At 35.9% G+C, this 10708-nt stretch overlaps 2 protein-coding genes across 5 annotated transcripts; one reads left to right on the top strand and one right to left on the bottom strand.

The window, feature by feature from the left end:
• The first annotated feature begins 525 nt into the window (after nucleotides 1-525).
• LOC118038861 (chloride channel protein CLC-e) lies at nucleotides 526-5332 on the top strand. Of its 2 annotated transcripts, XM_035045338.2 has the most exons (7): nucleotides 526-1441; nucleotides 1531-1731; nucleotides 1889-2029; nucleotides 2165-2355; nucleotides 3280-3840; nucleotides 4316-4524; nucleotides 4920-5332. In XM_035045338.2, exons 1-7 carry the CDS (start codon nucleotides 628-630, stop codon nucleotides 4948-4950), a joined length of 2148 nt encoding a protein of 715 aa, XP_034901229.1. In that variant the 5' UTR covers nucleotides 526-627; the 3' UTR covers nucleotides 4951-5332. The 2 variants fall into 2 exon arrangements, with proteins under 2 accessions (XP_034901229.1, XP_034901228.1); XM_035045337.2 differs by having other exon boundaries at nucleotides 1889-2355.
• A 704-nt stretch (nucleotides 5333-6036) lies between these two features.
• LOC118038863 (histone deacetylase 19) lies at nucleotides 6037-9435 on the bottom strand. 3 transcript variants are annotated; one of them, XM_035045339.2, is made up of 8 exons: nucleotides 9316-9435; nucleotides 8340-8934; nucleotides 7678-8118; nucleotides 7304-7534; nucleotides 7019-7089; nucleotides 6873-6930; nucleotides 6490-6561; nucleotides 6037-6343 (listed from the first exon to the last, which is right to left on the bottom strand). In XM_035045339.2, the coding sequence occupies exons 2-8, from the start codon at nucleotides 8868-8870 to the stop codon at nucleotides 6245-6247; spliced, it is 1503 nt and encodes a 500-aa protein (XP_034901230.1). In that variant the 5' UTR covers nucleotides 8871-8934; nucleotides 9316-9435; the 3' UTR covers nucleotides 6037-6244. The 3 variants fall into 3 exon arrangements, with proteins under 3 accessions (XP_034901230.1, XP_034901232.1, XP_034901231.1); XM_035045341.2 differs by lacking the exon at nucleotides 9316-9435 and adding an exon at nucleotides 9142-9285; XM_035045340.2 differs by lacking the exon at nucleotides 9316-9435 and having other exon boundaries at nucleotides 8340-9278.
• Nucleotides 9436-10708: the final 1273 nt, after the last annotated feature.

Here is a 10708-nt window from a genome sequence, read left to right as displayed (position 1 = left end):
ATATAATTCCTTACATGATTATTATTCTTATATTTTCAATATATTTGTGTCAAAATTATTGATTCATAATTATGTGTTTTTTTTTTTTAATTAAATATTTTAAAAAAATTTAATAAACTGTTAGTTTTATAATAATGAAACATATATGAAAAAAAAAAGCATGAGGAAGGATGTTTTTATTAAAAAAGATTTTACATTTCTCTCTTATTTTCAATTCATTAATAAGTTTTAGGATATTTATTTTAATTATTTTTAGTTTTTATTATATAAATAATTTTTTTTTAAAAAATATTGCATTAATAAGAAAAAGAAAACTTAAAATTAAAAAAAATTACAGAATTTAATTATACATCGTAACTTAATAAATACTTATTTTCTTTTTATTTTCGAATAACTTTATAAAATCTATCAAAACTCGAAAGAAAATTACGATAAATAATTGAATGATATATATAGGAGGCTTTTTTTTTTTATATATATATAAAAAAAAGAACACTAATTATCTAAAGTATGAATGGATTAGAGAAGATCCGTTGGTAAAACTCAAGAAAGATAATGACGATGGATAGGATATATGAATTGGATAGGTGGAGGATGTAGAAGAAGGTAATATCAAATTGGATAACAATGGGAAGTGCATTACCTCCTCGACTGCTCATCTCTGCTTCCCTCTCCCTCTCCCTCTCCCTCTCTAGAAGAAACCAATTGTTCTCCTCCTCTTCAAATTATCGCTATTACCAGTACAAAAAGATTGGGATCCCCGCTGCCCTCCCAGCCTCGTTAACCCCAGCTGAGAGAAGAAGAGATTGCACTAGTACTGTTAATGCTACTGCTACTGCAACTGCAAGCAATGAAGACGACGAAGAAGAAGAAAATCAAAAGCCAAAACTGATCAGAAAGATAAATGATGGTGGTGGTGGTGGTGATGGTAATTCCGGTATAATAATATCATCTTGCTTGGTGGGTCTTTTGACTGGGATAGCTGTAGTGCTGTTCAACAACGCAGTGCATGAAATACGGGACTTGTTCTGGGATGGAATTCCTTATAGGGGTGCTACCTGGTTGAGAGAGGAGCCTCTCGACTCTAACTGGTTAAGAGTTGTCTCCGTCCCTGCTTGTGGCGGCTTGATCGTTGGCATCTTGAACCACCTTCAAACAACCATTATTACCAGTAGTAGTACTGCTACTAATAAAAACGATAAAAAAGGATGGCTACAACTACCAGTGGCTGCTGTCGCCGCCGCTCCTAGTTTCTTGAAAACGTTGGCTGCTTGTTTCACTCTTGGTACTGGTAATTCCCTTGGCCCCGAAGGTCCTAGCGTCGAGATTGGTGCTTCCGTAGCCAAAGGAATTGCTTCTCTCTCTGTCTTTAATAATCGCAATTCTAATCAAACAAAACTTTCCCTCCTGGCTGCTGGCTCTGCAGCTGGAATCTCGTCTGGTTTGTTTCTCTCTCCATCTCTCGCTTTGTTTTACAAAAAAGAAGTCAATTATTATCTATTTCCTAAAGAATTTAAAAAAGAAAAACAGGATTCAATGCTGCTGTTGCTGGTTGTTTTTTTGCTGTGGAGTCGGTGTTGTGGCCATCTCCAAGTGATTCAACAACGTCACTCACAAACACCACTTCTATGGTTATACTTAGCGCTGTCGTAGCTTCTGTTGTATCAGAAATTGGTCTTGGTTCTGAACCTGCTTTTAAGGTCCCCGACTATGACTTCCGCTCCCCGAGTGGTAAGTAAAAAAATTCAAATACTAGTAGCACATGCTGTCAACCTAATTTCTTCTACGTTGATTGGTTGGTTTTGCTTGTATTTTAATTAATCATTCAAGCTTTTATCATTTACTATTAAAGCCTAAAAAAGCTAGCTATTATTCATCTCATTTTCAGAACTTCCACTGTATCTTTTGCTGGGTATCCTCTGCGGCTTGGTTTCATTGACGTTATCTAGATGCACATCCTTCATGCTCTCAACTGTCAATCATCTTCACCGCACTGTTGGGATTCCAAGTGCTGCGTTTCCTGTACTAGGTAGTTTAGCTACTGGCACCATAGCTTTGGCATATCCTGAAATCCTATACTGGGGTTTTGAGAATGTTGACATTTTGTTGGAATCTCGGCCATTTGTCCAGGGCCTCTCAGCTGACCTATTGCTTCAGCTTGTAGGAGTCAAGATAGTTGCAACCTCCTTATGCCGGGCCTCTGGATTAGTAGGAGGCTACTATGCCCCATCCCTCTTTATCGGTGCTGCAACTGGAATGGCATATGGGAAGTTCATTAATATTGCAGTTGCTCAGTCTAATCCCACACTTCAACTATCCTTCTTGGAAGTGGCATCACCACAAGCTTATGGGCTGGTACTATTATAATGCATGATTATACAGCATCATAATTTCTTATATTCAAGCTCTTATCCACTGGTTTTTATGGTCCTTGCACAATGATAACTCTCTATGGTATGCATCACAAAACTCAATAATCCCCTGTCAGCATATATATAGCCACTGCTTAGGACAAAGAAGTGTACATTGATGTGGCTTTATTAGTTCACTTTCTGAAAAGGAGAATGTAAAGCTTTCATTTTTCCTGCCAATTGTTGTATTAGTAAATGGTAGGGAGTAGATCACCACAGAAATTCTTTGTTCCCTATGTTGGCTGTTCGATGAACAATAACTAGTCTCAACAGGAGCAGACCCACCCTGAAGTTAATCTCTACTGAAATCAAGTACACCATAACCTTGCTGCTAAGTTCTTTGTGTAATTATAGTTAAGTAAATATATAAAAAGATTCATCTCTGGAAGATAACAAGATTCCAGATGGAACAGAAGAAAAAAAATTGCAGTGAGTGTTGGGAAGTTCTCACTATATTCAAATAAAAATATATGTAATCAGGATACAAAATTCTTATCTATTGGCTGTAAACTAATGGAAGCTAAAACAAATCTACTCCTTTTGAACTAACTGCTTGAGTATTAATTGATTGATGACGGTTCTGTTAAGTTACACGATACCTTCAACATAAATGAAAGCTATCATGATTGAATCTCTCACAAGGCATCTTAATTTCTCATAAGGCTACTGATATGGTTGGCAACTAAGTCACAAAGGCATCTTTGGACAGAGATGCCTACCACAAGGTAGCTTGGAATCATCATGCATTGTTGAAATGATTTTTTGTTGAGGACATTTAGTCATCCATACATGTAAACCTTTTTTGATTGAATACTCTAAACTATCAAAAAGCGTAATGCCATTGATCATTGGGAGATGCCCGTTTCAGGTTGGAATGGCTGCGACACTTGCAGGGGTGTGTCAGGTACCTCTTACTGCAGTTTTGCTGCTCTTTGAATTGACACAAGACTATCGAATAGTTCTACCACTACTCGGAGCTGTAGGGTTGTCCTCATGGGTCACATCTGGACAGAAAAGAAGAAGGGATGGCAAAGGTACCACAAAACTCAATGAGGGAAACAGGCGTCCAGCTCAAGAACCTGAAATGTCTTCCTCCAAGACAAGTGGACTCTCCTCTGGTTATGTACTTACCGAAAAGGCACCTTATGAAAATAACCTTTGTGAAGTTGAAAGTTCTCTCTGCATAGATGATTCTAGTATTGAAACTGAAGTTTTCGAAAAGAATGTTTTAGTTTCAGAAGCCATGAGAACAAGATATGTAACTGTTCTCATGAGCACTTTACTCGCTGAAGCAGTGAGTCTTATGCTTGCAGAAAAGCAGTCTTGTGCAATGGTTGTTGATGACAATAATTTTTTAATTGGTTTGCTGACTCTTGCCGACATTGATGATTATAGCAAAATTATAAAGTCTGAAAACAGGATAACCAAGGTATGGGACCCTTCCTTGAACAAATTTTCATCATCCCATATAACTTGCAGTTGTTTGTTTTGCTGTGTTGAAAAGGTTTAGATGTCATAAATGTGAAAAAAAGGCCAAAAAAATAAAAAAATTCACTTGGTTAAGGATTCTAAAATCAAATTAAGACAGAAGACAAAATGTAAATGGTTCCATTATGTTCATCAAGTAGGCATGCTTTGGTAGAAATCTTTTTTAACAAGCACATGCTTAATTATGGTGCAAATGGAAATTTTAAACTTATCTGTACATTGATATGGGTACTACTGAAATATTGGTATTCTGCCTGCATACTACAGGAACAGACAGGTTCGATTTAAAGGTGTTGGTGACTTGGTCTTTACTTTAGAGTTCCTAAAGTAGCTGCCATGTTATTAGCTTGTTGCAATTACCACATCCGAGTTATGACCGTCTACTAATGTTGATTGATTGGCTGTTTCTGTATCAGGAGCTTTTAGTATCTGAATTGTGTTCCTTGGATGGAAAAAGATGTCAAGCACCCTGGATTGCAAAGCCTAGTATGGATCTTCTCTCAGTGCAGATCATCATGGATAGGCATGGTGTGAATCAGGTTCCAGTTGTTTCAGAACATATTGAAGATCACAAGAGGCAACCAGTAGGCCTTTTGGACAGAGAATGTATCAGCGTGACTTTCAGGTTTCTACACAACATTTAGCAAAGACAGCACTTCCACTAAGCTAGTAACTATACTAAACATCACTTGCTATACGCAACTAACTGGCTGGTCGCGTCAATGCAATTCGTTTATGGTCTTGTCATGCTTTTTCTTCGCTCTCATTACTTCTAATTGACTCTATCAATGCCACTGCAGTTTCAACAATATTAATCATGTTTTGTGCAGTAATATTGGGAAATCAAAACAAGGATAAAATCTGGTTTAAAAAAAGTAGAACACCTGCTTCTCTTTCCTTGTGCATGAGAAGAAAAGGAGAAAGAAATTAAATGTCAATTAAGTTGTTAGTGTATTACCACTGTCCTTCCTACCATGTTTTCTGACCGATTTATTTTATGTTTTTGGTGGATGTTTACAGAGCCCTAGCAACCAGAGAATCCCTCAGATAGCATCCCATGTTAGAAAGACCGGGCCTCTATACAAGGATGAGAGTCAGTCTGCCTTGCTATGATATTTGGCTGATGCTAAAAGTTTACTAGTTTTTAATACCAGTTTGAGGCTAGCAGAGGCTGTGTTATCGTTTTAGTGACAGTGGAGCTGGACAGCAGCACAGGGAGAGGAAGGACCATCCCCTGCAATCCATGTGCCATTAATTGAGTTGAGAGCAGCAGCAGGAAGGATGAAAACTTAAACCTAAGCAAGGATACAGTAAGGGTCCTGAAATGACGGTGCCTGCTGTTGGATTGTCGGTTTCTCAAACAATGGTGCCCTAAGCTACTGTTTGGCCTTGGGGGTGCTTCATCTTTCACTGGCTTTTTATCTTTTGTGTGATTTTTTCTCGTGGTCCTTGTCTATTTTTGTCATTGAAATTTTCTCTGCTCTGGATATACCACTCAAATCAGCAAAGCCCGTCAGCTATTATTACATTTGTGTCATATTTAACCTTGTAGAGTTTGGAGCCGAAGTCTCATAGGCTGTTTTTTTGAAATTTTTTGGGACTGACTTTTAAACTGTTTTACTAAAATTTAATTTTTTAATTTTTTTTTTTAATATTTCCGAATCATTTTAATAATATATTAATATGAAAAATAATTTTACAAAAATAAAAATAAATATTTTAATATATTTTCAAATAAAAAATACTTTAGAAAATAAACACTACACTTTTACTTTCCATCAAAAACTGTTAAAATTTGAATAATAGCTTCTAGTACACACGTCAGAAAATCTTGAAGAAAATGAAAGGAGTAAGAAGATGGCCTGACCGTAGCCTACCAGTGGCTGACCATTTGGATTCCATAGACTCAGGCGTCTAAGAATTCTTATATATGCTGGGAAATCCAAGTACGGGTGGCTTCACAGTGGCAGGGGTCACCGATGAATCTGGTGTGAATTTCACTTTCAAAGCCTTCAATCTTTTGTAGGGGTGTTCTGCCCAAATATACTCTTCATACACGCTGGGAAATCCAACATTATGCTGCTTCTAGGTATAACAATCACAATTTTCATCACTAATTATTCAAGGAAATAAATCATTGAATTCAATTATATATTTTTTCTCAATTTTGAATTTCAAATCGAAGTTTCCATAATATCCAGTACACATTGCATTAATTGAATAACCCCGTATTTAGAGATGAAACCATTCAGTTTTTCAAGGCTTTTACAAGTTTGCATTCGTATATGCAGAGCTCGAGAAACCATACACAAACTTAGATCAGTTTGTGGAATGGTACTTTTTACTCATGACTTGGAGAACATCTGATCAGATGCCTTGTTCACGTTCTCCTGCTCAACTCTCACACCTGCCTCATCAATTTGCTTAGGACCAGCATCCTGAGCCTGCATGTGTTTATGCCAATCAGTAAAACTTGTGATCAATAGAAGCAAGTCCCCTTGAGAATTTTGTGTGCTGAGTAATCTATAAACAGTAACGCATTGTGTGTTTCACATTCGATTTTTCTTGCAGGAGTGCGCATTAAGCTCACCTTTCCACTTGCATTCTCGGCTATTGTTGTATCAAAGCCTCTAGCATGCCCAGAACTTCCTTTCTGGCCCTCCTGTGAAAAGGAATGTGAAAAATATTCAAAACTGGAATATGTACCGATGATGAATATTTTGTAATCTTGCTTTTGGGAAAAAACACAAGGAGATCTTGTGTTGAAGGAAGATAATAATAATTCACCTAGGATAAATTCTCAAAAGTTAACTATCAAAATTCTTTCTCCCCTTTCAGAACAAGAAAAAAGGATATCTTGTTAAGGTTATGGGTTAAGACAGTTGATGAGTAATCAGGAAAAGTCCATTCATAGGCCAACATCATGAAATTAAAATTCTGAAAAGATAAAGAGGTAATTGTAATTCCTCATACCGACTCTTTTGGCTCAGCTTCAACTATTTCTCTCTTGACTCTGCCTGGTAATGGCTTGCTGTATATAAAGGTAAATTAGTAAACAGAAGACATAAACTAATCTATAAAAACTTATTCTCCCTTTTTTTTGGTAGAGCAAAAGATACCGTTCTTCATCAACATCCATGTCGGAATCTGGATCCCATCTCTCATCTGCTTCATTCTGTTCTTCTTCTGCCTGATCATTCTCAATAAATCATGACATAATGTTCAGTATCAATTAGCAGACATGATTCTATTCGTGAACTATAAAACAAGTTAATCCTAGACTATTAAAAAGAGTTTTAACGTGAAGCCCAAGTAGATAAACTGTAAAATCTTAGTTGTGAATTGTGAGAACAATTAGAATCAATGCCACCTATTTTGTCTTTATAAAAATAAGCAAAGGATACCTCTGGAAGCTCAGTATCAGGTACTCTTTCCTGAAATTGGACACTGGGTGCATGCTGAAGCTTTGAAAGATTATCAAGGAGCTTGCACCGGATTTCCTCAAGTACCTGGTGGGAATTCTTATTTTCCATGTTGCTAGGGGCAACATGAAGAGTATAATCTGGACCGAAGTACTCATAATACTCATGCTGAGGCATCTTATCATCAACTTCTATTCCAAGTGCAACTCCAGTCTGTCATGTATTATTCGCATCAAAAACTTAGTAGGTTAAAAGAAGATATTAAAAGAATTACTTCAAATCAAATTCATAAATAATTGAGAAAGATACGTTTCAAATGCAAAACAACAAAGGATCATTTACCAAGAAAATCATACCTCATAGCACCAGCAGCGAGCGACATTTCGAATGGTGTAGCCACCACCACCCAATAGCAATAATGGCACATTAAAAGATCTCATAAATTTAACACACTCTGCATGGCCCTTGATTGAAAGATTGAAGCATCCTAATCTATCCCCGGATAATGAGTCAGCACCACATTGGAGAACCACAGCACCCGGCTTAAAAACTTCCATTACTTTTCCAATTAGTGGTTTGAACAAGAAATGATAGCTCTCATCATCAATCCCATCATCCAACGGAACATTAAGAGAGTAGTATTTTCCTTTTGAATATCCAATATCACGTACATCCCCAGTGCCGGGAAAATAATCTCCAAATTTATGGAATGAAACAGTCATGACTCTATCAGTGGTGTAAAATGCTTCCTCCACACCGTCACCGTGATGAATGTCGATATCCACATACAGAACACGCTGCCAAGGGAAAAAAAAAAAAATCTGATTATAAGATTAGACCTGACAACCTAAGAGAAAAAATAATGATACAATAGGTGCCGTTCAATTTTGGAGTAGCGATTAGAAGAGATTGAATTAAATCAAGGCTTTCCTAGAAAAAAAAAAAAACCGGGCATTTTTAAAGGTGCTATTGAGAAACTATGTTAGCGTCTATAGCTGAGAGAGGGAAGGTAAAAAACCTCATGCACTTTAAGAAGCTCCAGGATTGCAAGCACGATGTCATTGACATAACAAAAACCAGAAGCCTCACACTTCTTAGCATGATGGAGGCCACCAGCCCAATTGACAGCAATGTCACAGAGGTTGTGATTTAACTTAACGGCACCACCAACAGATCCACCTGCATAAGTCTGGCAGAAGGAGTAGAGGCCATCAAAAACAGGGCAATCTTCACCGACATTAAAGCGCTTGAGCTGCCTGAGCTGGTCCTGCTGCGTCTCAGGGGTAATGCTGCGGAGGAAAGAGACATAATCATCGGCATGGAAGCGACAAAGATCCCGGTCGCGAGCAGGAAAGGGCTTGAGGACCTGCATGTGCTGAAGCAAACCATAGTGGGCAAGCAGAGCATGGGTCATTCGAATGCGGTGGGGCTTCATGGGGTGACCTTGGCCATAATAGTAATTGCCGACTTCTGGATCGTAGAAATAGCAAACCTTTCTCTTAACCCCGTCAGGAGCAGCGGACGGGAGAGAGTTGCCACCAGTGTCCATTGTTAGTTATTAATTATTACGGATAGACGGATCTCATGCCCACTTGCAGCTCCACAACCCTAAGCTGAAATTAGATTTATCGATTAATTATTTAATTTTCTATCAGTTTATTACATAATAAATAGAGCAGAGGTGTTTGAAATTGAAAGCCGAAGCAAAAACCTAAACCCTAAACCCTAAAAGAACAAAAATGGAAGAAAGGAATAACGATGCTCATGGCCAAGTATTACTAGCAACCAGTACAAGCATAGTGGTGAAACCAACAAGCTACCTGACGGAGTGAATCGAAGAAGAGAAACTAAAGCAAATCAAATACTAATAGAAATATTAAAAAACGACAGAAAGAAAGAAAAAACTAAATGAGCAGTCGCAGAGATTAATCAACAAACAAAACCGAAGAACAAATGATGATGATGAAGAAGAAGAAGAATTAAAATATACTTACACTGCGCTGCACTGCATTCTTTTTGAAGTCTTGTTTGGAATCGAGACGGTCATGACGGCTTCACCGGGCATAAATGGGCCTGACCATTTCTCTCTGCCATCAATATTGGGCCGTATAGAGCCCATTGTATAAATATTTGAATATGATGACACGTTTTGTTTCGTTAGAGGGTTCTTGTTCCTTTCAAATTATTTTTTATTTAGAAATATATTATAATAATATATATTTTTTATTTTTTAAAAATTATTTTTTATATTAATACATTAAAATAATAAAAAAATTAAAAAATATTTATTTAAAATAAAAAAAGTATTTTAAAAATTTAAAACAAAAAAAACAAACAGTTTTAGAGTTTCAGGAGAATACAATACAGGTGAATTTTTTTTAATGAGAATTTTATTAGCTTAAATTATATTAATATAATAACGGAAAGTTTCTGATTGTATTTGTTTATATTGTTATGGCTGAATTAACTTGGTCCGGTTGTGGGAACATTGATTATCAACACAGTTTCAAAATTTTGGGTAACAGTAACCACCTCAATTATTTATTCATCCTAATCTTTTTTTTTTATTGAGATTTTTTGTAATTACACGTAAAACAATATAACTTTTTTTTATATATATAAAAAAAAAAACAATGTAAACGCAACATAGGTCAAACTTGGATTTTTTTTACTTTCTATTTAATAATTATAGTTTACTTTCGATAAATTATAAAATAGTATTTAAAATTATAAACATAGAAGACCATATGAAATAAAAAAAATACTAAAATAATAAAAATACAATACAAAAGAAAGGTAACAGTCACTGTCAGTTGCGATAATTACTTATAATGTTTTTTTTTGTTTCCTTTATATTTTTTATATCCAATTTCAAACTAAAATAAATCTTCAACTTTTTTTCCCTAATATATAAAATATTTATCATATTTTCATGGCTCATTTTTTTTACTATAATCAATAAATTTATTATCACTTATTTGTATGTATATTTTTTTAATTTATTTTATTAAAAATTAGTATAAAGTTTTTTAATTTACAGTTAATTTTTATTTTTATTTTTGAAAACAACATCAACATTACTCGTATCCTCGCGAAAAAATCAATCTAGTGTAAAGTAGATATATCTGAAAAAAAAAAAACCAGAATCATAGAAATTATCGATCAGACATGTAATGGGATATCGATACACCAATCAAGTATACATTTTGAAGAAATGAGGGGCAGGACTACTAGAAGCACGACACGTTCCTGCGCGTGTATACATTTTTCTTCAGAGCTTCTTGACATACAGGGAGAGGGAGGGGGAGGACAGTGACTGCTTGTCAGATTATCAAACATCATCTGTGGAAGGAGACACGGTCACCACTCAGCTTTGGGTAAGGCCGA

This window comes from Populus alba, chromosome 4 (assembly GCF_005239225.2).
Source record: "Populus alba chromosome 4, ASM523922v2, whole genome shotgun sequence".
Lineage (NCBI taxonomy): Eukaryota > Viridiplantae > Streptophyta > Magnoliopsida > Malpighiales > Salicaceae > Populus > Populus alba.
The sequence above is the reverse complement of the archived record's forward strand: the minus strand, read 5'-3'. Positions and strand labels throughout refer to the sequence as shown.

Bases quoted from the DNA above. Each gene is read 5' to 3' on its own strand.
- LOC118038861 (XM_035045337.2), top strand. From the start codon at position 628: ATGGGAAGTGCATTACCTCCTCGACTGCTCATCTCTGCTTCCCTCTCC. The intron at 3,841-4,315 runs GTATGGGACCCT...TTTCTGTATCAG, and splicing joins CTGAAAACAGGATAACCAAG to GAGCTTTTAGTATCTGAATT. The intron at 4,525-4,919 runs GTTTCTACACAA...GGATGTTTACAG, and splicing joins TGTATCAGCGTGACTTTCAG to AGCCCTAGCAACCAGAGAAT.
- LOC118038863 (XM_035045339.2), bottom strand. From the start codon at position 8,870: ATGGACACTGGTGGCAACTCTCTCCCGTCCGCTGCTCCTGACGGGGTT. The intron at 7,090-7,303 runs GTATCCTTTGCT...GAGAATGATCAG, and splicing joins CTGATACTGAGCTTCCAGAG to GCAGAAGAAGAACAGAATGA. The intron at 6,344-6,489 runs GTGAGCTTAATG...AAACACATGCAG, and splicing joins CCGAGAATGCAAGTGGAAAG to GCTCAGGATGCTGGTCCTAA.